This window comes from Lampetra planeri, chromosome 30 (genome assembly GCF_965212315.1).
Source record: "Lampetra planeri chromosome 30, kcLamPlan1.2.h2, whole genome shotgun sequence".
Lineage (NCBI taxonomy): Eukaryota > Metazoa > Chordata > Hyperoartia > Petromyzontiformes > Petromyzontidae > Lampetra > Lampetra planeri.
The window spans coordinates 10,853,639-10,881,615 of record NC_136136.1 but is presented as its reverse complement, the minus strand read 5'-3'; the positions used below and the strand labels follow the sequence as shown (position 1 = coordinate 10,881,615).

The following is a 27,977-nucleotide window of genomic DNA, read 5'->3' as shown; positions in this document are numbered from 1 at the left end:
ATTTTCAGTGGCGCAGTAACTACACTATCAGCGGTGTAACAGCATTATCAGAGGTGTAGTAACTATATTATCAGTGGCGTAGTGACTACATTATTAGTGGCGTAGTGACTATACCAGTGGCGTAGAAACTACATTATCAGTGGCGAAGTGACTACATTATCAGTGGTGTAGTGACTACATTATCAGTGGTGTAGTAACTACATTATCAGTGGTGTAGTGACTACATTATCAGTGGCGTAGTGACTACATTATCAGTGACGTAGTAACTACATTATCAGTGGTGTAGTAACTACATTTTCAGTGGTGTAGTAGCTACATTATCAGTGGTGTAGTGACTACATTTTCAGTAGTGAAGTGACTACATTATCAGTGGTGTAGTGACTACATTATCAGTGACGTAGTAACTACATTATCAGTGGTGTAGTAACTACATTATCAGTGACGTAGTGACTACATTATCAGTGGCGAAGTGACTACATTATCAGTGACGTAGTAACTACATTATCAGTGGTGTAGTAACTACATTATCAGTGGCGTAGTGACTACATTATCAGTGGCGAAGTGACTACATTATCAGTGGTGTAGTAGCTACATTATCAGTGACGCAGTGACTACATTATCAGTGACGTAGTGACTACATTATCAGTGACGTAGTGACTACATTATATCAGTGGTGTAGTAACTACATTATCAGTGGTGTAGTGACTACATTATCAGTGACGTAGTGACTACATTATCAGTGGCGACGTGACTACATTATCAGTGGTGTAGTAATCTACATTATCAGTGGTGTAGTGACTACATTATCAGTGGTGCAGTCACTACATTATCAGTGGCGTAGTAACTACATTATCAGTGGTGTAGTAACTACACTATCAGTGGCGTAGTAACTACATTATCAGTGGTGTAGTAACTACATTATCAGTGGTGTAGTAACTACATTATCAGTGGTGTAGTGACTACATTATCAGTGGCGTAGTAACTACATTATCAGTGGTGTAGTAACTACATTATCAGCGGCGTAGTAACTACATTATCAGTGGCGTAGTGACTGCATTATCAGTGGCGAAGTGACTACATTATCAGTGGCGAAGTAACTACATTATCAGTGGTGTAGTGACTACATTATCAGTGGCGTAGTAACTACATTATCAGTGGTGTAGTAACTACATTATCAGCGGCGTAGTAACTACATTATCAGTGGCGTAGTGACTGCATTATCAGTGGCGAAGTGACTACATTATCAGTGGCGAAGTGACTTCATTATCAGTGGTGTAGTAACTACATTATCAGTGGCGAAGTGACTACATTATCAGTGGTGTAGTAACTACATTATCAGTGGTGTAGTAGCTACATTATCAGTGACGTAGTGACTACATTATCAGTGACGTAGTGACTACATTATCAGTGATGTAGTGACTACCTTATATCAGTGGTGTAGTAACTACATTATCAGTGACGTAGTGACTACATTATCAGTGACGTAGTGACTACATTATCAGTGGCGAAGTGACTACATTATCAGTGGTGTAGTAATCTACATTATCAGTGGTGTAGTAGCTACATTATCAGTGGTGTAGTGACTACATTATCAGTGACGTAGTGACTACATTACCAGTGGTGTAGTGACTACATTATGTGGTGCAGTCACTACATTATCAGTGGCGTAGTAATTACATTATCAGTGGTGTAGTAACTGCATTATCAGTGGCGTAGTAACTACATTATCAGTGGCGTGGTGACTACATTACCAGTGGCGTAGTGACTACATTATCAGTGACGAAGTGACTACATTATCAGTGGTGTAGTAACTATATTATCAGTGGTGTAGTGACTACATTATCAGTGGCGAAGTGACTACATTATCAGCGGCGTAGTAACTACATTATCAGTGGCGTAGTAACTACATTATCAGTGGTGTAGTGACTACATTATCAGTGGCGAAGTGACTACATTATCAGTGGTGTAGTAACTACATTATCAGTGGCGTAGTGACTACATTATCAGTGGCGTAGTGACTACATTATCAGTGGTGTAGTGACTACATTATCAGTGACGTAGTGACTACATTATATCAGTTCAGGGGGTGCAGCGATCGGTCAGGTGGGGTCCCCCCAATATTTTATTTGTCTGCGCGTGCTCGCACCCACAGGCTATTATATATCGCGGCTCCTTGCCTAATCACATCATTAAGCACTTTTATTGAAAACCTAAATTTGAACCGCTGTTTTAAATACGCGTTGTTGCTCTTGTTCGTTTACTACTGTTGTTGAAACATCTCTCACGGTGCTTGTCAAGGGGGCCCCAACTTGTAGCTTCGGCCACCGGGGGGCGGGGTGGAGGGGGGGATCAAGGCACCCCCCTGCTCCCACGATCGTTACTCTTCTGGTGATGGATGATCTTTCGCTAACTATCTATCCATTTTCCGACCCCAAAGGGAGCAGTCGTCTCCCGCGTAATGGTATGGACTCTATCGTGCGGTGGTTCTTTTTGCGAGTACTACGCGGACCAGAGTTTCCAGACTCTCAACTTCAAGCCACTTAATTGAGTCGAGGCACTGTTTGTCCCCTTTTGTATTTAAAACAAAACCCAACGCTGGGTGTGCGTCGCGTAATCAATCCAGAGAATGCATTGTGGTCTTCCGGAAGACGCGTTTTAATCAGTTGCTTCGCATCAAGACGGTTCGTCCATCGGATTTCATGGCCACCCAGAGGGCATAGTTCGACCGCCGGCCGTTCACAATCATCTCCCGGACGTCATCTCTCGCGATATAAAGGTAGCGCGGCTCTCCATGGTACCATATTCTCTCAATTTGAAGAAAAAAAATAGTCTTAATTCAATGTCAAGAATAACGCATTCTAAAGTTTGGAATACGTACAACTCACGGATCGGGAGATTTTGGGAAGGACGAATTAATGTGTCGTGCGATGAGGTGGTGCGGGGTTTGGCGGGTTCTACGGGCTCAAGAGTTGAGCAATCAGCCGCGATGTGCGTGCCGAGGTGGGTTGGGGGCTGCGCGCTGTGGATCCTCTCTAACCTCCGAGGGGGCGCCACTGCGCACACACAGACACACACACAGACACACAGACACACACACACAGACACACACGCACACACACAGACACACACACAGACACACACACACAGGCACACACACGCACACACACACGCACACACGCACACACACAGACACACACACAGACACACACACACAGGCACACACACACAGACACACACACACACACAGACACACACACGCACACACACACAGACACACACACAGACACACAGACACACACACACAGACACACACACAGACACACACACAGACACACACACACAGGCACACACACGCACACAAAGACACACACGCACAAACAGACACACGCACACGCACAAGTACACACACACACGCGCACACACGCACGCACACACACACGCACACACAGGCACACACACCACATACACACTCACCACATACACACTCACACACATACACACTCACCACATATACAATCACCACATACCTACATACTCACCACATACCTACACAGCACTTACCTACTCACCACATGCACACATACTACCTACCTATATCACACCTACCCACCAACCACCTACCGACATGCCACAGACATGCAACTCACAGAGCGCGCGCGCAAACGCGTTCACACGCGCACAAGACAAAGCTCCCCCGTGTAGCTCTACACAGGATGTCGGGGCAAGTGCTGTTGGCTAGCAGCAGAACCTGTGAAGGCCGGCACAGCGCACGAGGGGGCGATGGTGTGGCCGGCACCACGAGCCTTTATTGTACCGTGCCGTGCACACCTCTCGCTCTAAGTTGCCACCCCAGAGTTCAGTCCATGGCCCGTCGGGCAAGGGCTGCGAGCGAGCGCCAATCCACCCGCTCGACGAGGTAGCGCACAAGGCCACGTGCAGGAAATAAACAAACATCAACTAGAATGAGCGTGCTCACCTCTATGCAGTATGAACGCCCATCTATTAATTTGGCTTTAAACGCCTTGTGTCCCCCGTACCTGTGCGCGTACACGTGCAGTGTCGTCGCGACGCAGATCAATACGCCCCCTTGAAGGCTAACAGGACCGAAAGAGCAAGTGTTGCTCGCGAGAAACTATGACGGCATCAGCCATGATCCACTGCTGGTTGAAGACATCCCCAAATAACGTCTCCCCAATGGTACGAGCTATACGTTGCGCACACACACACACATATGTAAATACATTAAAGTGTATATATGCATGTGCGTAGTGTGTGTATGCAGCGGCGCATGTATGATGACAAAGGAATATGCGGACTGCATTAGCAGCCTCCAGTCTACCCACACACGCACGCGCGTGCGTGTCCGTCGCGCGGGCGTTCGCACGGCACATTAACACCGCTCGATCCGCTGCTGGATGAAGGGCCCTCCCGAGCTGCAGTGAGGGTTATCCGACCATACTTCACTGGCCCGGTCAATGGGGCGGTTGGGGAGCGTCACACAGTCAACGCGCGCACCAGGAATTCATAGCGACTGGCGAATCGAGTGGAGCCAGCGACGTTGGGCGAGAGCGCGCGCGCGCGCGTGTGGCAGGCGGAGAGGGAGCGGTGGTGGCAGGGGAGGGGTGTGTGGAGGAGGGTTCGTGGTGGGGGTGGTGGTGGTGGGGGGGGAGTGAGCGCTCGCATCACGCGCCGGGAGCGCGCATCCCAGCACCGCCGCCATCGTAATCTTCCGAGCACCAACTTCTCCGCGCAGACTATAACCCCCCCCCCCATATCCCTAACCCCATATGACCCCCGCCCCCCGCCTCTCCCCCCACCCCCGCCCCCCCGCTCACTGGAGAGACATCAGCACCGGTCCGAGCTCGCTGCTCCCCATCGCCGCCCACCTCCCCCTACTCACCATCCGTGCCCTTCGACTCCTCGCAGCACCGCTCTCCGCGGTGGCGAGGAGTTTCCCTCCTCCTACTCCTCCTTCTTCTTCAGCGCTCCGCGCCTCCCCCGCCATCCTCCCCGATCGGCGTTGCGCGCGCTCCGGCGACCGTGGCGTGGAGGGGTCGTGGTGGTCGTGGTGGTGGTGGCGTCCATCCAGGACGAGGCTTTGCCCCCGCCGCTCAACTCGAGCGCATCGCTCGCCCCCCGTCTCCCCGCCGCCCCGTACCACGGCCGCTTCGTTCGGGAGAGCCGCCGGGGCTACGCGTCGCCGCCTGCTCTCGTCTCGCAATTAAACAGCCTTTGTGGGGGGGGGGGAGGGGGTGTAATTCGTAATTTTCGCGGCGTCAGCAGCAGTAGCAGCAGCGTCGTCGACGTCGCAAGACGCCGCCTTCAGCGCCGCTCGGATCGGCTGCGCTGACTCGCGACGCCGGGCAGGAGGGGGGTGCCTCCTGCTGCTGCTGCCGGAGCAGTGACTCCCCCACCACAGCACCCCACCACACCACCCCCACTCGTCTCTGTGAAGTTTTCTCCAACGGCGGCGACTGAGGCGGCGTTTCGTCTCTGCTCCGAAGCGGCTGGCGCTCAGAAGGCAGCAACAGCAGAAGCAGCAGCAACAGCAGCAGCAGCAGCAGAAGCAGCAGCAGAAGCAGCAGCAAAAACAGCACCAGAAGCAGCAGCAGAAGCAGCAGCAGAAACAGCAACAGCAGCAGAAGCAGCACCAGAAGCAGCAGCAGAAACAGCACCAGAAGCAGCAGCAGAAGCAGCAGCAAAAACAGCACCAGAAGCAGCAGCAGAAGCAGCAGCAGAAACAGCAACAGAAGCAGCAGCAGCAGAAGCAGCACCAGCAGCAGAAGCAGAAACAGCAGTAACAGCAGCAGAAGCAGCAGTAGCGCGTCACGTTGAGTTGGATACCGACAGAGCCAGCGGCGAGGACGACTGTGCGCGGATTGGATATACCACGGAGTACTTTTGCCGTGAAGACAGCCGCCGTGTGTGTGTGTGCACGCACGCGCGCGCGTGTCCGTGACGCCTCAAGTTTGTGGCTGCTGCTGTTGTAAAGCCGGCTCATCTATAGCAGCAGGAGCAGCAGTATCGGCAGCCCTCTATCCCATCCACATCATCGGCCGGGGTTGCCAGGAGGCCCGCGCTGGTGTCTGCAGGGAGGGAGTGGTGGTGGGGTGGGGGAGAGAGGCACGGAGGACGCTAGAATGGCACAGCGCGTGAGTGTTGTTCGCACTTCGCGCGCGTCCACGCCACACACCCAACACACCCCACACACCACACACCCCACACACCACACACACCACACACACCACACACCACACACACCACACACACCACACACCCCACACACCACACACCACACACCACACAAACCACACACACCACACACCACACACCCCACACACCACACACACCCCACACACACCACACACCACACACCCCACACACCACACACCACACACCCCACACACCCCACACACCACACACCCCACACACACCACACACACCACACACACCACACACCACACACCACACCCTACACACCACACACACCCCACACGCACCACACACCACACACCCCACACACCACACACCCCACACCACACACACCACACACCCCAAACACACCACACACACCACACACCCACACACCACACACCACACACCACACACACCACACACACCACACACACCCCACACACCACACACACCACACACACCACACACCCCACAAACACCACAAACACCACACACCCCACACATCACACACCCCACACCACACACACCACACACCCCACACACCACACACCACACACACCACACACACCCCACACACCACACACACCACACACACCACACACCACACACACCACACACCACATACCCCACACACCACACACCACACACACCACACACCCCACACACCACACACCCCACACACACCACACACCCCACACCCCACACACACCACACACCACACACCCCACACACCCCACACACCACACACCACACACACACCACACACCACACACACCACACACACCACACACACCACACACACCCCACACACCACACACACAACACACCACACACACCACACACACCACACACCCCACAAACACCACAAACGCCACACACCCCACACATCACACACCCCACACCACACACACCACACACACCACACACACCACAAACACCACACACCACACACCACACACACCCCACACTCCACACACACCACACACACCACACACCCCACACACCACACACACCACACACACCACACACCCCACACACCACACACCCCACACACCACACACCCCACACACACCACACACACCACACCCCACACACCCCACACACCACACACCCCACACACCACACACCCCACACACCCCACACACACCACACACCCCACACACCACACACCCCACACCACACACACCACACACACCACACACCCCACACACCACACACCACACACCACACACACCACACACACCCCACACACCAAACACACCACACACACCACACACCACACACACCACACACCCCACACACCCCACACACCACACACACCACACACCCCACACACCACACACCCCACACACCCCACACACCCCACACCCCACACACACCCCACACACCACACACCCCACACACAAACACACCGCACACCCCACACCACACACATTACACACATCACACACTACACACATCCCACACACCCCACACACCACACACCCCACACACTCCACACACCACACACCACACACACCACACACATCACACACATCCCACACACCACACACCCCACACCACACATACCACATACCACACACACCCCACACACCACACACCCCACACCCCCCACACACCACACACACCACACACACCACACACCCCACACACCACATACACCCCACACACCACACACATCACACACATCCCACACACCACACACCCCACACCACACATACCACATACCACACACACCCCACACACCACACACCCCACACACCACACACCCCCCACACACACCACACACCCCACACACCCCACACACCCCACACACCACACACACCACACACACCACACACACCAAACACCCCACACACCACACACCCCCCACACACCACACACACCACACACACCACACACCCCACACACCACACACACCCCACACACCACACACACCCCACACACCACACACACCACACACCCCACATACCCCACACACCACACACACCCCACACACCACACACCACACACACCACACACACCCCACACACCCCACACACCACACACACCCCACACACACCCCACACACCACACACACACCACACACCACACACACCCCACACACCACACACCCCACACCACACACACCACACACCCCACACACCCCACACACCCCACACATCACACACACCACACACACCACACACCACACACACCCCACACCCCACACACCACACACACACGACACACACCCCACACACCACACACCCCACACACCACACACACCACACACACCACACACCACACACACCCCCCACACCACATACACCCAACACACACCCCACACACACCCCACACACCCACACCATACACCCCACACACTCCACACACCACCCCAAACTCCCCACACACACCACACACCCCACACAAACCGCACAAACCACACACCCCACACACCCTACACACCACACACCCCACACACCCCACACACACCGCACACCACACACCCCACAAACCACACACCACACACACCCCACACACACCGCACACCACAGACCCCACACACACTCCAAACTCCCCACACACCCCACACAAACCGCACAAACCACACACTCCCCACCGCACACACCGCACACCCTACACCACACACACCCCACACACCCCACAAACCGCACACCCCACACACCACACACACCACACACCCCACACACCCCACACCACACTCCCCACACACCACACAGCCCACACCACACACCCCACACACCCCACACACCCCACACCACACACCCCACACACACCACACACACCACACACACCACACACCACACACACCGCACACCACACACACCCCACACAACACACCACACACACCCCACACCACACACCAGACACCCCACACACCCCACACACCCCACACACACCACACACACCACACACACCACACACCACACACACCGCACACCACACACACCCCACACAACACACCACACACACCCCACACCACACACCAGACACCCCACACACCCCACACACCCCACACACACCCCACACACCACACACCCCACACACCACCCCACACACCCCACACACCCCACACACACACCACATACCCCACACACCCCACACACCACCACACCACACACGCCACACCCCACACACACCCCACACACCATACACCCCACACCACACACCCCACACCACACACCCCACACACATCCCACACACCACACACACCACACACCACACACACCACACACCCCACACACACCCCACACACCACACACACCACACACCCCACACACCACACCCCCACACCACACACCCCACACACCACGCACCCCACACACCACACACACCACACACACCACACACACCACACACCACACACACCGCACACCACACACACCCCACACAACACACCACACACACCCCACACCACACACCACACACACCCCACACCACACACCAGACACCCCACACACCCCACACACACCCCACACACCACACACCCCACACACCACCCCACACACCCCACACACCCCACACACACACCACATACCCCACACACCCCACACACCACCACACCACACACGCCACACCCCACACACACCCCACACACCATACACCCCACACCACACACCCCACACCACACACCCCACACACATCCCACACACCACACACACCACACACCACACACACCACACACCCCACACACACCCCACACACCACACACACCACACACCCCACACACCACACCCCCACACCACACACCCCACACACCACGCACCCCACACACCACACACACCACACACACCAAACACACCACACACACCCAACACACCACACACCCCACACACCCCACACACACCGCACACCACGCACCCCACACACACCCCAAACTCCCCACACACACCACACCCACACACAAACCGCACAAACCACACACCCCACCGCACACCCCCCCGCACATCCACCACACGCACCACACCCCCCACACGCACCACACACACCGCACGCGCGAGACGCCCGCATCTTCACGCTCGCGCCCTCGAGTCGGGGTGCGCGCGTGCGCGTGCGTTCTCACGAGCAACAGAAACCCCAACACTCTGTTACGACTCTACGGGGGACCTTTGTCGGCGTGTGTGTTGCGTGTGTAAGTGTGTGTTGCGTGTGTGTGTGTTGCGTGTGTGTTGTGTGTGTGTTGCGTGTGTGTGTGTTGTGTGTGTTGCGTGTGTGTGTGTGTTGTGTGTGTGTGTTGTGTGTGTGTGTGGTGCGTGTGTGTGTGTTGCGTGTGTGTGTGTTGTGTGTGTGTGTTGCGTGTGTGTGTGTGTGTTGCGTGTGTGTGTGTGTTGCGTGTGTGTTAGGGTTCCAGCCCCTCCACCCCACCCCGTTCTCCCGGGTTCGCCAGTATCGCTGTGCGAATCTCGTTACGGGAGCTCCTCACTCAGGTTCACGCAACGCACCGAGGTGCGGTGCGGAAGAAGTTCAGCAATGCACGCGCGCGTGCAACTTCTTTCTGTTCTTGAGGATGATGGTAGCAAGGTGTTCGGAGGCTCGACACCGATGCTGCCCACGACGAGAGGGCCTCGTCAGAGAAAGAGAGTCCGTGTCGCTGTTCCTTCTCTGTTGAAGGAGCTCACAACGTAGTGGGTTTACTGTGTGATCCATAGTTTGTTTTTAATTGGCTACAACCGCACGACTGTGGCTTGTCTTTAATGTATCTCTGTGTATCTCCATCGGTCTCTATGAATCTATATGCATGTATGTGGGTATCTATGTATCCCTATATTCGTCACGTTTTATTATATTGTCCAAAGTATGGGTTTCATGGTCACAATCGCATTGGTGTGGCTTGCTTCGTGTTGATTGTATCTCTATGTGTCTCTATGTATCTCCATGGGTCTTTATGGGGTTACCATATGCTCCCTATAGTTTGGGTCGCATGGCCACATTCACACCACTCCTGTGGCTTGCGTCTTTAATTTTACTTTCACGAAGGAGGTGCGCGCAAGGCGTTGATGCTAAGCCAGTGGAATAACTGCATCGGATGTACGTTTAGTTTCAGCTCTGGGAAGACAAAGGCGTCTGTGGCGTGTGCCCTGTACTGGTCCCACCAACCTCTGCAGAGGGTCGTGTCGGTCTCAATAGGTGCTCGCTAACTGCACCGGCCTCGACAGCCTTTGGTGGCGATAGAAGTTAACGTATCGCGTGGTTCATGCGTCCGTGTTTGTGTGTCTACCCGAAAACGTTGCAAATATACAAAACAAAGTCCGACATCTAAATAATTGCGTAGTTTGTGCGAATAAGTCTCGACCAGATAGAGACGTGCTGCGTGTCGCGAATGGCCGCGTTTAAACTATCGTCGCGGTCGGCAAGTATCAGAAAGTGTACAACAACAACAGCCAAGAAACTCCGATCGTTGGGGACCAATTTGCCGCGCGATTCAGTCACACGGCAAACTGCACATGCGTCCTGTTCGCAGGCCACGCGGTTGACGAGAGCAACTTTCGAACACCCCTTACGTCGACTCAATGAGGGTTCTAAACAAATGCATCGCATCTCATTTGACTACGCGGTGTTGTTTTAGACGCGTGCGTGCGTGCAGTGCGGGGCAGGTAATGTTACGATAGAGGCCTGGCGGCGGTGCAATACGCAACATCTTCACTCCGACGAAGGGTCGTCGCGAAACATGGCTGAAGCGAGTTGAAAAGTTTACTGGGGAACACGAAGCAGCCCGCTCACGATTCCTCCCATGGGCAAATACAACTAACACCGCCACCACCGCCACCACTGCCACCACCACCGCACCACCGCCACCACCACCGCACTGCCACCACCACCGCACTGCCACCACCGCATCGTCACCACGACCACCGCCACATGACCGCGATTTTTATTCATTGACTGGGCACAAATCGCGCCCGTGTGGAAGGGGCTGTAGGAGTTGGACTGCAGTGCATGGTACGTGTGCTTCGCATGACATGTGCTTAGCACGCTGTGAGCGTGCTGCAATGCGAACCCGGCGATCCGAGTTCGAATCCCGCTTACGGCCACCAACACCGGTGACGATTATCTGAACCGGTTCTGGGCCTCCTCCGCTAGGTAGACTCAACCTAAAATTAGTACTTGGTGAGGTGTGTAAACATTGCTACTGGAGAGATAACCGCGGCCGGGAGTGGTGCTGGCCACCCACCCCTTGTGTGCCGTGCCGACCTTCATAGGTGCTCGCTAACAGCACTTGCCCCAACAGTCTGTTAAAGGCTACGCGGGTGATCTTTGTAACTGTGGTGTAAATGACTTGGACACACTTCGTGCGCGAGACGCGAGCGTGTCGCGCCCCCCGTTACTTGCGTCAACGTTTTTACTTCTGGAACAACGCGCGGCGCGCTTGACACGACCCCAACCCAAACCCCCCCACGGCACCCGCACTGCGGGGCACCCTGCCGAGGTGACCTCGACCCGCACCCAAAGATCGAGAGCCGCGCGCGTGGTCACGGCAAAGCCCCCAGGTGCTGGCGAGCCGACACGAACACCCACCAAACACACGCCTATGTTTATATGCAGGCAGATATATATGTGTGTGCGCGTATAGTTTGGTTGGCAATTATGGTTTGTTCCATTCGAATTTACGATTTGAATTATTCACATTCATTTGAAAGAATGCGTAATTCCCAGCAGGTGCTGTTAGCGAGCGCCTATGAAGGCCGGCACGGCACACCTGGGGGTTGGGTGGCGAGCACCACGCCCGGCCGCCCTTGTGTTCCTCAGTGGCGAAGTTCACACATCGTACGGGGTACTCGTTTGAGTCTGAGTCGACTCACGGGAGGCCCAGGATCGGTTCACTTAATCGTCACCGGTGTTGGTCGTGAGCAGAAATCGAACTCGGGTCGCCGGGTTCGTAGCGCAGCGTCCCAACCGCTACACTACCGCTCCCCACATAATCACGTACACTCACGTGCACACACACACACACGTGGACACACACACGTGTACACACACGCACGTGACACACACACGTGTACGCACACACACGTGTACACACACACACGTGGACGCACACACGTGGACGCACACACACGTGTACACACACACACACGTGTACACGCACACGTGTACACACACACGTGTGCCGTGAATGCACGACCTGATGCCCAGCTCAGCAATACAACAAGATTCATAAACTAGCCGAGCGATAGCTATTCACCCTACGTGACCGTGTGTATTCATGTTTCACATGTCGACGTGTTGTTGAGCGATTGGGAAAATTCTATCATTTCAATTGTCCAGTCTTGTTTCGACTTTTTAAAATAATTGTCGCCCTGTGTTAAGCTCACAGTGTGCACTCACACTAATCTTTACCCAACGTGTACGTTTTGCCAAATGTTACGTTGCGCGCACATTGGGCGTGTGCATGTATATACGAGACTCGTGTGAGATTCGGTTCACGTGTAGCTTGTAAATCACCTCGATCACGTTCACTCGTGTGTTCATTGCCCGTGTTTAAACAAACTTGAGCCGATAGATGCAGCAGCTCACTGCGACCAAAACGAGTGGCCCAAGGTCGCTTCGGGCACAGCGCGTGCATCTCCTTACCTGGGGAGCGGTGGTGCAGTGGTTAGCGCGCTACGCTACGTACGCACGTATGTTGAACTTCTTTCGCACCGTACGTAGCCAACCTTGTTGATCCGAGATGCTAAGACCCCGAGATCGATTCCCGCTTACGGCCACCAACACCAGTGATGATTGTCTGAACGGGTTATGGGCCTCCCCTAGGTCGACTCAGCTTCAAATGCGGCCGGGCGTGGTGCTGGCCACCCACCACCTCGTGTGTCGTGCCGGCCTTCATAGGTGCTCGCTAACAGCACTTGCCCCAACAGTCTGTGAAAGACTATCCGGGGGCTCTTTGTCTTGTGACCACTACTCCTCGACGTAGCTGCGTGTCCACGAAAGCAGCGTATACATGCTCGGAGCTCCGGCTAATATTATTATACACACGCGATTTTATGATCCGTGATAACAAGCGTTCATATGAATGTCTCCTATGAGATATTATTAAAATGCCTCCTATTCAACAGTGCGTGTGCGCGCGCTGTGTATATTGGCCCCGTGTGGATTACGAATGCGGGATGGGTAGAACGTCATCATCATCATCATCGACAGTAGCCATTGTCTGTCCACTGCTGGAGGAAGAACACAATGCACTATTTTAATTGGCAACAGTGCCTCACTGAGTCGCACGCCTCATATCGTCCCGGCCGAGAGCAACCATAACTTCATATTCACTCATCATCATCATCAGCAGCAGCATCATCGTCATCGTCGTCATCATCATCATCATCAGCAGCAGCAGCATCGTCGTCGTCGTCGTCATCATCATTATCAGCATCGTCGTCGTCGTCATCATTATCAGCAGCAGCAGCAGCATTCACTGCTGGATGAATGCCTTCTCACGCCGCCGCCATCCTTCGCGGCCCCGCGCCGTTAGCAGATGTCCCCACGGTGCAGACAGACGACGTTGCCCTGTGCGCGCCGCACACCTCCACGTGCAGTGGCACGCGCGTCACCTGGGGCGGCTTCACCTGGTCGCAGGCGAGTGCCTCGTCTCCACACCCAAACCCCAGCCCCTTCACGCGCTTGGTCGGGGTGACTGCGATCTTCTCGACGACGCACGATACCCACCCGCCCTGAACAATAAAACAACAACATCTTCACTCCCACTTTTAGAAACGATTCCTGAACGCTGAGTTGTGCGGATACCCGTACATCTACATTTATATATATACTCACACGCGCAATCGTTGAGCAGCGATGAGTACACGCCATGCCTGTAGTGGTCGCTATATATCGACAATAATTAATAGGACTGATTCCCAGTTGTGTGTTTATTTGTTTGCTAGATCAAATATGTTGTAGTCCTCATCCTCGCATGGTGTATTGCAACATCCTGACGTTCTGCACGCTATGACCAGGGACATCCACGCGTACCCGCAGGCACACCGGACTCGTCACAGCACGCGAACGGGATGTTCTTATTATTGTTGTTATTGTTGTTGTTATTGTTGTTGTTATTATTGTTGTTATTATTGTTATTGTTGTTGTCGTTGTTCTTATTATTAGTATTGTTATTATTATTCAACAGGAAAATCGTGCAAACGTAGGGTGTCGCGGTGCTCCGTGCCGTGACTCGGGGGAAAGGGGTGCTCGGGTTTTAAAAGCCGCCCCCCCGGCCCCCCAAAAAATAGACAGATTCATAAAGGTTCAAATGAGGCAATACTCCAGCCACGAGGATGCATCCTCGAGTGAGATTTGGTTCATTAAAGACGCAGCGTCGCCGCGCGTATTCATGCCGTTCGCGTGCGACATGGCACTCGTTGCGTTCGTTCGAAACTTTAATTTTGCTTCGCAATTCGCACTGATGTAGCATATATATACACACACAGCGACACACTGCGACTGAAATAACCAGGGTGAATAACGAACGGGGAGTTTTGGCATCACCATGCATGGGTGGTGGTAACACAGCGACGATGAAGAATTGAACAATGTAGGAAAGAGAGCCCCTCCCTGAAGCGAAGTCAGCCACGGGTCGCCATCAGACCACCTCCCTCTCGTGTCAAGCCGCCACTCAGCAACCTCGCGTGGCACTCACTCCACGTGTCACATGTCTCGGTCGCAATGCTGTCACCCCCCCACCACCGCTCCACTGCTCAATGTGATATCGTTCGTTTCATACATTATGTAGGGCCGTTGCCCGAAACGTCACCAAATCATATGTGTATATATTCCCTTCTAAGGCCGCAGGATGATGGACACATGCGTTTATGGTTGTTGATGTGGTTGATGGTTATGTTTGTCTACCACTGTCAAACCAGCAGCAGCGTCGCCCAAATTGTACACAATCTGCTAGCATAGTAAACGTGTATTAAATCAGAATATTTATGTTATACTGCAGGAGGAATCCGATGAGCTATAAAGCTCGGGGCACGGGTAAGAACGTTACAACAACAAACAGAGCAAACAAGCGATAGCAGTGTCAAGTACAAGAAAGGTAAATAAATCACCCAACACACACACAAATACAACAACACCATCCCCACCTTAACAGGCAAAGCCCCACTGAGGTAGTCACCTTTTTTTTCATTCAGGAGCGACCTGGATATCGCAAATGATAGCTCAACAAAGTGGACATTTGTAGCAGCAAACTACAATACCTAACATTCAAACTTGATTAGAAGCTTTCGTGACTGCAGGGATTACTCTTTGCTTCTTTCGGTAAAGTCACGTAGAAAGAAAATAAATTAAATAGAATACGAAGTTTCGATTGCAACACAAGCAGTCGTCATCAGGTAGAACTCAATTTGAGAGAGAGACAAAACACAGACACGGAGACACACAGACAGAGGGAGACAACACAGACACACAGAGACTCTGTGTGTCTATGTTGTGTGTATCTCTCTATGTCTTTCTACGTGACTTTACCGAACAAACCAAAGCATAATTCCTAACATCGTAAATCACGTGCGATCATTGCAGACAATGGATATTCATTGCATAATGCATGCATCATTGTACACGGTGTATACATTGCTAGCAGGCGTGTACAACGCGTGTTCGCGTACTATGTGATATCCTTCGAAGAAACGAGGAGGCACGTATATGTGTAGAGCTGTGAGTCTGGTAATGTAAGACTCAGCGCCAAAACGGATGCCCGTTGCCAATAAAGTTACACAAATCTGGTTGCACTCACACGCACTCACGCACACACTCACGCACACACGCACACACTCACACACGCACTCACACACACACTGACACACTCACATACTCACACACACGCACTCACACACACTCACGCACTCACACATGCACTCACCCACACACAAACACGCGCACGCACGCGCGCATACACACGCACGCACACACGCACACACTCACTCACACACTCACACACACGCACACACGCAACAACAACCGCCATTCGCCACTAAGTGGCGGTGACGTCACCACGACGCTTGTGCCAGGCCATGTGCACCTTGAGGCCACGTGAAGTGTCGAACGCCCGCTGGCAGGAGGTCACGGGGCAGACCCAGGTGCCACGGGTCGACTGACCGAGATGACCGAGATGACTGGCTGATGCACCACCTGTGCCCCCTACTGTGCCAACTTGCTGTGCTTTAGCCACCCGGCGCTCCGCTCGTTGTTGTGAGCGTCGCTCCTCCGCCCTCCGTTGTTGTTGGAGGGCGACTGCCTCCAACTGCCCAGTAGCGTCCTTCACGAGCCTCCTCCACTGAGGCCGATCTTGACACCGCTGGTACCAGTCATCGGCAAGTCCACTCAGCTCCACGTCCTCCTGTACCACATCACTCCATCTCTTCTCTAGCCCGTGCCGCGCCCGTTTAGCCCCCTCGATCCGGCCGAACAAAAGCTGTTTAGGCATGCGGTGGCTGGGCATGCGGGCTACATGACCCAGCCAACGCAGCCTTGCCTGCCGGAGGAGCTCACTGATGGGACTTTGCCCAGATCTTTCAAGGACTTGTGAGCTCCTCACACAATCCAGCACACACGCACACACTCACACACGCACACACACACACACTCACTCACGCACACACTCACACGCACGCACCAACGCGCGCACTCAACTACCGGATTATAAGACGCACCCTGAAAGCTTTAGAATACAGGGGGGGGGGCGTTGCGTCTCATAATCCGGAGGTTACGGACGATGATGCTGCACCCTCTGCGTTGTGCTGGCGATGTGACGTCCTACCAAGCAGGGAGCTGCTACGTCGAACTTGGACATTGAATGTTAGGTCAATTATAGACAATGGCACATTTACTGTCGTCGAGAAGAAAGTAAATGTCTAAGGCGTTTCGGGCCACTGCCCTTCACCGGGATATATTTTGATTTGCACATCATCTGATATAGTTGTACTGCGTATGTGTCATGAGCCACGCCTCGTGTGTGTGTGTACATAGACCCTGCGTGTGCAAGTGGCATGCGGTTACGAGTAAGCACAGGTTATGTGCAATGTGCCGGTGGGTGGTAGGCATCCACCATTTGACGTCTGCACCGCATACTGCCGCATGCAAGGCACAGGTGTGTTGACATATACCTCAACACGTGCGGGGGTGTAGGTGAGTGCGTGTGCGTGTGTTGTGTGGGGAGCGGTAGTTGTAGCGGTCAGCGCGCTGCGCTACGAACCCGGCGTACCCGAGTTGGATTCCCGCTCACGGCACAACACCGGTGACGATTATTTTAACCAGTCCTGGGCCTGCCCTAGGTCGACTCAGCCTCAAATGAGTATCTGGTGCGGTGTGTAAACATCGCCACTCGGGAGACAAAGGCGGCCTGGCGTGGTGTTGGCCACCCACCACCTCGTGTGCTGTGCCGGCCTTCATAGGTGCTCGCTAACAACACTTGTCCCAATAGTCTGTTAAGGCTATACGGGGTATCTTTGTCAAGGTGTGTGTGTGTGTGTTCCACACGCAGTGTAATAGTGGGGAGCTGTAGTGTAGCGGTTAGCGCGCTGCGCTACGAACCCGGCGAACCCTGCGAACCCGAGTTCGATTCCCGCTCACGGCCACCAACAGCAGTGACGATTATCCGAACGGGTTCCTGGGCCTCCGCTAGGTCGACTCAGCCTCAACTGAGTACCTGGTGCGATGTGTAAGACATCGCTACTCGGGAGACAAAGGCGGCCGGGCGTGGTGCTGGCCACCCACCCCCTCGAGTGCCGTGGCGGCCTTCATCTGTTCCCCCTGTACTCGATAACAGCACTTGCCCCGACAGTCTGTTAAGGCTACACGGGGGGTCTTTTTCTTCGTATAATAACCACGTGCCCCACGTATACACAATGTGGACATCTGGGATTTGGTGCTGGTATATCATTAATGTGCAGCGTTGTATCTGTTCGCATGAATGACGCCGCTATGTAAAATGAAAAGTATTATTACTCTATTTGTGACAAAGAGCTTTATAGCTGATCGGATTCCTCCAGTGGGGTTTGCGCCCTGTGGTCACGAAGCCGCCACGGCTCACATCAGTGGCAGATTCATATCTGCACCCTTCCCACCCCACCCAACATCCAGCCTCTCTCACCAACCCACATTGGCCAGCGTGGTGAAGTATGGATTGACAGAGCCTCTCAACTATGACGATGCTTGTCTGTGGTAATTATACAATTAAGATGCACGTCGTGGTGCACAATAGAGGTTCTATTAGCTCCCTCCACCACGTAACTCGCCACACCCGCCACACACACTACACGTGTGTCACGCATGTTCGTCATCATACGATTCGTGTATAGCCACTATGTTTCATACCTATACAGTTCTGTGTGTGTATATATATGTAAGTCTACAAACGTTTGATTTCAAACAATGTGTGATCGGCGTTGTCACAAAGACCTCGTTGTACTGCACTTCTATGCCCACCGCCTTCACCGGCGCGGCGAGGTAGGGGTCAGTGGAGCCCGCGACCCGCACGGCGTGTGGACCCTCCTCATCCAGCAGCGGGTTGACGCAGAGCCGCAAGACGATGTCTCGTGCACGGAACGTGCCTGTCACCGTGCGTCTCCGGCCGTACAGGGAATGTTTAGTTTGTATTGCGGTAGGTCCAATAAACACGTGGAGGTACACGTGGAGGTACATGTGTAGGTACGCGTACACGTGTTCCACTCACCATGTAGGTACACGTGTAGGTACACGAACACGTGTTCCACTCACCGTGTACGTGCGCGCGCCTCGGGGATTCCTCTCGACCCGAGATGACTCTCTAGAGACACCGATCACGAGTCTGTAGAGTCGACCGTGTGCCCTACACGGTCCAGGTCTCTGTAATCGTCTTCATCATCATCACCACCGTGATCATCACCATGGTCTATCCACAGCTGGCTCAAGGCCCTCCCAACAACCATCCACCCGCCCCAACCTCACCTGATCCGTCTGGAAACGCGCTCCGTCCCTTTGATCTCCACTCCGTCTCTATCCATGGCTGCTTGAGTCGCGATGTTTTTAACCTCCGAAACGCAGTTTGCGTCAAATCCGTGTGTGTGTGCGGCGCGCATACCCCCAATTATTATTGCCACGACCACAATAAAACGGCGAGGCGAAACAGGCAAAGATCCCCCTATAGACTTTACGAGACTGTTGGGGCAAGTGCTGTTTGCCAGCACCTATTAAGGTCGGCACGGCACGCGACGGGGTGGGTGGCCAGCACCACGCCCGGTCGCCTTTGTCTCCCCAGTGGCGATGTTTAAACATCGCACCAGGTACTAATTTGTAGCTGAGTCGACCTAGGGAGGCCCAGGACCGGTTCAGATAATCGTCGCTGGTGTTGGCCGTGAGCGGGAATCGAACTCAGGTTGCCGGGTTCGTAGCGTAGCGCTCACCGCTACACTAACAGCAAGGCAAACACACACACAGTGGATGCAGCTCGCTATATAATTCCTGCTGAAGACTAGGCGACCGAAACGTTCCAGTCTTACGTGACGCGAAACGTGTCCCACATAGGCTAACTGCCTTCATGTATGCAATATGGAATTACGATGTTTAAATCTGCACATGTTATCTGTATTTAACGAGTTGACATACAGATGCATGCGTTATGACCACGAGTCGTATTTCTGTTGTCACGGGATAACATCAGTTGATAAAGGGCAGCGAAGTATATTTATCGATTATCTGCGAGTTAATTAATATCTGTTTATCATATTACACACACGCACGCACTCAAATATTTTTTAAAAACATATTTGCTGGCTGCATGTCTGTTGGGAGGAACGGACGGTGACGAAGTATTCACTAAACATGCCACTTGCCGGGATTGTAACCCAATGCGCACACTGCACGCCTGTGCTCCGATTCTCACAACCGAGTACAGTACGATGGTTACTCATCTTGATACTAGACTCGTCTCAATGGTCGTCGCAGCACTCATCTGAAATACTCATCAAAATGCTCCACTCAATACTCGACTCACCACTCGAGTACTCATACCAGTACTCATCTCAGCACGCATCTCCATGCCGTGTCAACCCACACGGTTTACCCCGTATTCTTGTGCAGGGAAATCGAGTTTTCAGGCCCATACGGCAGTACAGCCGTTTCAACACGGACAACATTTGTTCATTTTATTTATTTGCGTTTCTTCCTTGCGATGGGACTTTGTAGGGTGAACGTTGCGATGTATAAGGGGCACGGGGTGACCGATAAGGTCTGAAATGGTCTGTGACAAGCTCGGGGCTCTGATAAGGAGTTCACAGCCTGCGCACCCGGGCTCAATCGCCTCCAGCTGCCCGTGGCACCCCGCGGGTCATCGTGTAGCGCGCCGTGGACGGAGTCGCTCCGCTGCACTGGACAGACACGGCCGCGCGTTGACGCGCAGCATCGCTAAACCTGCGAGCGGAGAGTAAATGCCACGTTAAGACCCATTGGGGAGACCGCCGTTTAATTAGGGTAATTCGATGAGAGCCATGAAAGTATAATCATCGTAATGATAACTCGTGGACGCTGCCGCGCGCGGGCCGCCTAAAGCAGGTCGGTTTCGTGCCGCGCGTTATTAACGCACGGGGAGTTCCAAACCAGCTCGCTAAGCCGCGGTGAATTGGAACCCGTGCCGTGCCCCACGCCGGCGTGCCACGCCAACAGACGGCGTGGCAACGCGTCCCTTGCGCGTGCCGACTTTGCGATCACGCGCAGAGGAAGCCGCTGCCGCTGCTGCTGCTGTTGGCATCGCCTTCCCGTTCTGTCGACTCACCATCACACCGCAATGATGCACACGAGGGCTGCTCGTGCCGACCTCGCGGACCAGCGAGCCGTGCCTGAGAGTGACCCCCACCAACCCCACCCCCTCCCCCCGCCCTCTCCCCCCTTGAGTAGCCAAAAAATCTCAACGGGCGCGGCACCGGGCGATCGGACTCGGGTTACTAATCGCAACCAGACATTGCTGTCCGAAGCTGGACTTCGGATGGATCGTTTGCGCGCTATGAAGAAGGGCCGTAGCCCGAAACGTCGCGGGCCCCGGAGTAGCGTGGGTGCAGCCGCTAGGTCCACTCGGCATGAAAAACGCACGCACAGTTAGTCGGTGGTGGGAATCGGCAGCATCGGAGCGAGTGTGTGGAGTCCCGTGAAGTTGTCGATTCGACTGCATGTGGCCCAGCTGCGTCGTGCCGCGTTCTCCCGCGATTATTATAAGACGCCTCGCTCGGGAGGGTAAACAGCGCCCCAAAACGTGCGCCCGGTGGATGTCTGGTCAAACACTCACACAGCAACCGGTTTATCAGACGCACCCCCCCCCCCCCAGCTTTCATTTGGCGTTAGATTGCGGTGGTTGAAAGTGCAGCATTGAATCCGGATAATGATCGATAATAAAGGAGGGGTGGTGGGGGGGGTTACTTTATTTGTTGTGAGTGATTTTGAACTCGCTGCTGGATGAAGGCCGCCACACGCCGTGCCGGTCACGGGCGTGGGACTGACCACACTCCACCACACTCCACCACACTCACTCAACCACACTCAACCACACTCCACCACGCTCCACTACATTCCACCAGACTCCACCACACTCCACCAGACTCCACCACATTCCACCACACTCCACCACGCTCCACCACGCTCCACAACACTCCACCACACTCCACCACACTCACTCCACCACACTCCACCAGATTCCACCACACTCCACCACACTCCACCAGACTCCACCACACTCCACCACACTCCACCAGACTCCACCACACTCCACCACACTCCACCACGCTCCACCACGCTCCACAACACTCCACCACACTCCACCACACTCCACCACACTCACTCCACCATACTCCACCAGACTCCACCACACTCCACCACACTCCACCAGACTCCACCACACTCCACCACACTCCACCAGACTCCACCACACTCCACCACGCTCCACCACACTCCACCAGACTCCACCACACTCCACCACGCTCCACCACACTCCACCACACTCCACCACGCTCCACTACACTTCACCACACTCCACCACGTTCCACCACACTCCACCACACTCCACCAGACTCCACCACACTCCACCACACTCCACCAGACTCCACCACACTCCACCACACTCACTCCACCACGCTCCACCACACTTCACCATGCTCCACCACACTCCACCATACTCCACCACAATCACACTCCACCACACTCCACCACGTCCCACCACACTCCACCACACTCCACCACGCTCCACCACACTCCACCTCGCTCCACCACACTCCACCAGACTCACACTCCACCACGCTCCACCACACTCCACCTCGCTCCACCTCGCTCCACCACACTCCACCACACTCACACTCCACCACACTCCACCACACTCACTCCATCACACTCCACCACACTGACACTCCACCATGCTCCACCACGCTCCACCACACTCCTCCACACTCACACTCCACAACACTCCACCACGCTCCACCACACTCCACCACACTTCACCAAACTCCACCACACTCCCCCACGCTCCACCACACTTCACCACACTTCACCACGCTCCACCACACTCCACCACACTCCACCACGTTCCACCACACTCCACCACACTCCACCACGCTCCACCACACTCCACCTCGCTCCACCACACTCCACCACACTGACACTCCACCACGCTCCACCACACTCCACCACGCTCCACCAGACTCCACCACACTCACTCCATCACACTCCACCACACTCACACTCCACCACACTCCACCACGCTCCACCACACTCCACCACACTCACACTCCACCACACTCCACCACGTTCCACCACACTCCACCACACTCCACCACACTTCACCACACTCCACCACGCTCCACCAGACTCCACCACACTCCACCACGCTCCACCACACTCCACCACGCTCCACCACGCTCACTCCACCACACTCCACCATACTCCACCAGACAGTTCGGGTTCGTGAAGTTTCGTGGTGTGCGAGTGGATGTGTGTGTGAGTGATGTGTCTGTGGATATATGAGATAATGTGTGTGAGAGTGAATGTGAGTGAATGCGTGAGTGAATGTGTGTGAGAGTGAATGTGTGTGTACATGTGAGTGAATGTGTGTGTGTGTACATGTGAGTGAATGTGTGTGTGTAAATGTGTGTGTGTACATGTGAGTTAATGTGCGTGTGAGTGAATGTGTGTGTGAATGTGTGTATACATGTGAGTTAATGTGCGTGTGAGTGAATGTGTATACATGTGAGTGAATGTGTGTGTGAGTGAATGTGTATACATGTGAGTTAATGTGTGTGTGAGTGAATGTGTGTATACATGAGTTAATGTGTGTGTGAGTGAATGTGTGTATACATGTGAGTGAATGTGTGTGTGAGTAAATGCACGTGTGTGAGTGTCACATCGGAGACAGAAAATATGAACAGGTCCTGGGCTTTCCCCTATGTCGACTCAGCCTAAAATGAATACCTGGTGCGATGTGTAAATATCGGGACGAAGGATACAAAGACGGGCGGGAGTGGCTCTGGCCTTCATAGGTTCTCGGTAACAACACTTGACCCAACAGTCGGTTGAAGACGGTACGGAGGATATTTGTCTTTGTGCGTGTGTGCGTGTGTGAGTGTGTGTGTGAGGGGAGCGGTAGTGTAGCGGTTAGCGCGCTGCGCTATGAACCTGGCGACACGAGTTCGATTCCCGCTCACGGCCAACACCAGTGACGATTATCTGAACCGGTCCCGGCCTCCCCTAGGTCGACTCAGCCTCAAATGAGTACCTGGTGAGGTGTGTAAACATCGTCACTGGGGAGACAAAGGCGGTCGGGCGTGGTGCTGGCCACCCACCCCCTCGTGTACCTTTCTGGCCTTCATAGGTGCTCGCTAACAGCACTTGCCCCTACAGTCTGTTAAGGCTATACGGGGGATCTTTGTCTTGTGTGTGCGTGTGTGAATGTGCGTGTGTGAATGTGCGTGTGCGTGTGTGAATGTGAATGTGCGTGTGTGAATGTGTGTGTGTGTGCGTGTGAAGTGAATGTGTGAAGTGAATGTGTGTGTGAGTGAAAGTCTGAGCGAGGGAGTGTGTAAGTGAATGCGTGTGTAAGTGGATGCGTTAGTGAATGTGTGTGTAATTGAACTTGTAAGTGAATGTGTGTGTAATTGAATTTGTAAGTGAATGTGTGAGTGAATGTGTGCACGTTCGCGAGAATTTGACTCCGTGTTCGTCTCCCGACCACTGCCGTCACTGACTGCTGTGGGGATGGGGGGATGGGGGGATGGGGGGTTGGTCTTTACAGGGACACGAAACCCCGCACGGCTCTCAACTCGTAGCTATGCACACCCAGCGCCGCGTGTCCCGCTCGCTCACGCGCGAGTTCGATGGCACGGTAGTGAACCCGGCTCACTATGGCCGTGTGTCCCCTGTTGTGACCGTCACCCATTAAGGCCCCGCATCCATGCGGCGACTTCGCAGGAGAAGCTACGACGGTGCCGTGTGGCCGTGATTTGAAGTTTCTATTTCAGTTTGCTTCCAACACGAGTCAAGTGCCAGTCGCATCTTCCCCGATGCCCGACGCGGGGGCTGAGGTCGACTTGAACCCACCCGGCTCACGTTCGCCGCCCGGGATGGAGAGGTCGAACTTGGGACCGTCTGGCCTAGAATAAAAAATTAATGGCCAGGGTGGATGAGCAGCCCAAGTAGCGCTGTAGAGGGGCGCCCTGGAGCAGCTACACCCATGAGTCGTGGCATAATCATCATACGAATATTTACGTGCGCTGCAGGAGGAATCCGATGAGCTATAAAGCTCTTTTTTTCGACATTTGTCCAGTAAAGGGGCACGGGGTCAGAGCGTTACAACAACAAGCACTAGAAAAAACACGACGGGAGTGCAAAATCACCGCCGCTCCCCTCCTGCCGTAGCAAGTAAACAAACAGACACTCACCGGCCTCATGTCCATTGGCAAACGCAGGCTGGTGCTCCGTACATAGTTTGCCGCACAGAGACAGCTGCCACCGGGGCGTCCATTGACGGGACTGCAACTGGGGGCCATTGCCGTGGTTGAGATGTGACGAGAGACGCTTTGAGTTGCCGCCAATGCATTCAGTCGAGCGCCACGTGCACAACATTCACCCCCCCCCCCCCATGTATGTATGTATGTCGACACACATGTACGTTGAACTTCTTTTGCACCGCACGTTAGCAACCCCGTATCTCCCCCCGCCGTGTGCTTGTCGGCAGTACGAGGAGCTCCCGTACGGAGGTCTGGACGGGCTCACGCCGGCCATGGCCGCGTCTGTCTACGGCGACCCGCACGGCCCCCGGGGCCTGCACCACCACCACCACCACCTGCCCCCGGGGCCCCCGCTGCACGCGCCGCCCTACGGGCACCCGCAGCCTCCTCCGCTCGGCTCCGCGTCGGGCGACAGCGTCAAGAGAGACAAGGACTCCATTTACGGGTGAACACCGCCAAGAGACAGGGTCGAGCGGCGGCGTCGCGCGCGAGGGAATTGCAGGGCCGCCCCCTTTGCCCCTGGCATTTGCGATTTATTTCAATGCTGCCGCAGAGTGGCCCGCGGTACTGAACGTGCGATGCAATGGAGTCGCCGGTTCGGATTCGATCTCCCCGGGCGCGGCAGTTTGAAGCGACGGGGCGAGACTTCTCGGGTGATGCACTGCTGTTAACTCACCGCGTGTGTATAAGAGGCGGAAGCCCCCGGGGATAACTTCCACAAAACAATTGCATCGCACCGTGGCCAGGAGGCCTTTTGCACTGCTGGTTTGTTGCTCAAAGTTTTGGGCATACTGTTTTTTTACCTATTGAAACTATTTTTAAACTATACTTGTTGTACCAGGTAAGGCCCACTGAGCTATATAGCTCTTCTCCAAAAGCGACCTGGCTATCACAAGCCATAGCTCAACGAAGTGGCCATTCACGTGGAAATTAATAGCAAACAAACACCATAAACGCACGTTGATTCTAAATGTGGAGGGGAAAAACCGGAGGACTCGAGAAAAAAAATCACGCAACCATCGGAGAGAGAGTCACACAAACTCCAAATATCCAGCAGGCGTCAGGGTCGGCGTCGAACCCACGACCTCCTGTACACCAGGCGAGGTAGTTAACATCTCGCCACCACGGCGACCCATTTGATAACAATTTGAATAACGTGGCCCGGTTTTAAATGAGGGTAGGTTCCCTAGTAGCGATACAACTTTGTAGTACTTGTCGGCTCATATTGGATGATCGTTACGAGAAGCGCGCATCTCCTTCACGAATGGAACATTAAATAGACACGCCTCAGTCGTGCGATTGTGGCCATGCAACTCAAACTATGGACCACATAGTCAACGCACTGTAGCCTGCGCCCCTTCAACGGAGGAGGAGGAACAGCGACACGACACGAACTCGCTCTCTCTCTCTCTATGCTGAAGCCCTCCCGTCGTGGCCAGCAACGCTCGACATTGGTTTCGACATCCCGAACCACATTGCAGCTGCCAACGTACGCAAGAATACAATCGAATCGGGATAGTTATCATGCCCCCCCACCCATACCTCTCTCCCCGGTTAAGGAGAGACAGATGAACGAGCTTAAACGCTCCCAACCTTGCTTTGATGACAGCATCGGGCCTCTGTCATTCAGCTGTCACGGTCCGCACACTCGTCCCAGTGGGGCGCAGTCAGCAAACGGCGGTGTCATGCGCGTGGACGCGTGCGAGCTCACCAACCACTGTAGCGTCCTCGATGGCCCCGTCACTCATCGTCGTCGTCATCATCATTCCCAGGACGCTGCACGCTCGCGCCATTGCCCCAAGTTCCTCGCATTGATCACCGCCCGTGACA

The 27,977-nt window shown here is 54.3% G+C and overlaps 1 protein-coding gene across 2 annotated transcripts in view; it reads left to right on the top strand.

The window, feature by feature from the left end:
- The first annotated feature begins 4,851 nt into the window (after positions 1–4,851).
- Positions 4,852–27,977, top strand: part of LOC144728964 (homeobox protein Meis1-like) — a 253,698-nt gene continuing 230,572 nt past the window's right edge. The window contains exons 1-2 of one of the 2 annotated variants that reach the window (XM_078608760.1): positions 4,852–6,152; positions 26,375–26,592. In XM_078608760.1, the coding sequence (XP_078464886.1) occupies positions 6,141–6,152; positions 26,375–26,592 (230 nt within the window). In that variant the 5' untranslated portion in view covers positions 4,852–6,140. The remainder of the gene's footprint in view (positions 6,153–26,374; positions 26,593–27,977) is intronic. The other variant, XM_078608759.1, reaches the window with a different exon arrangement.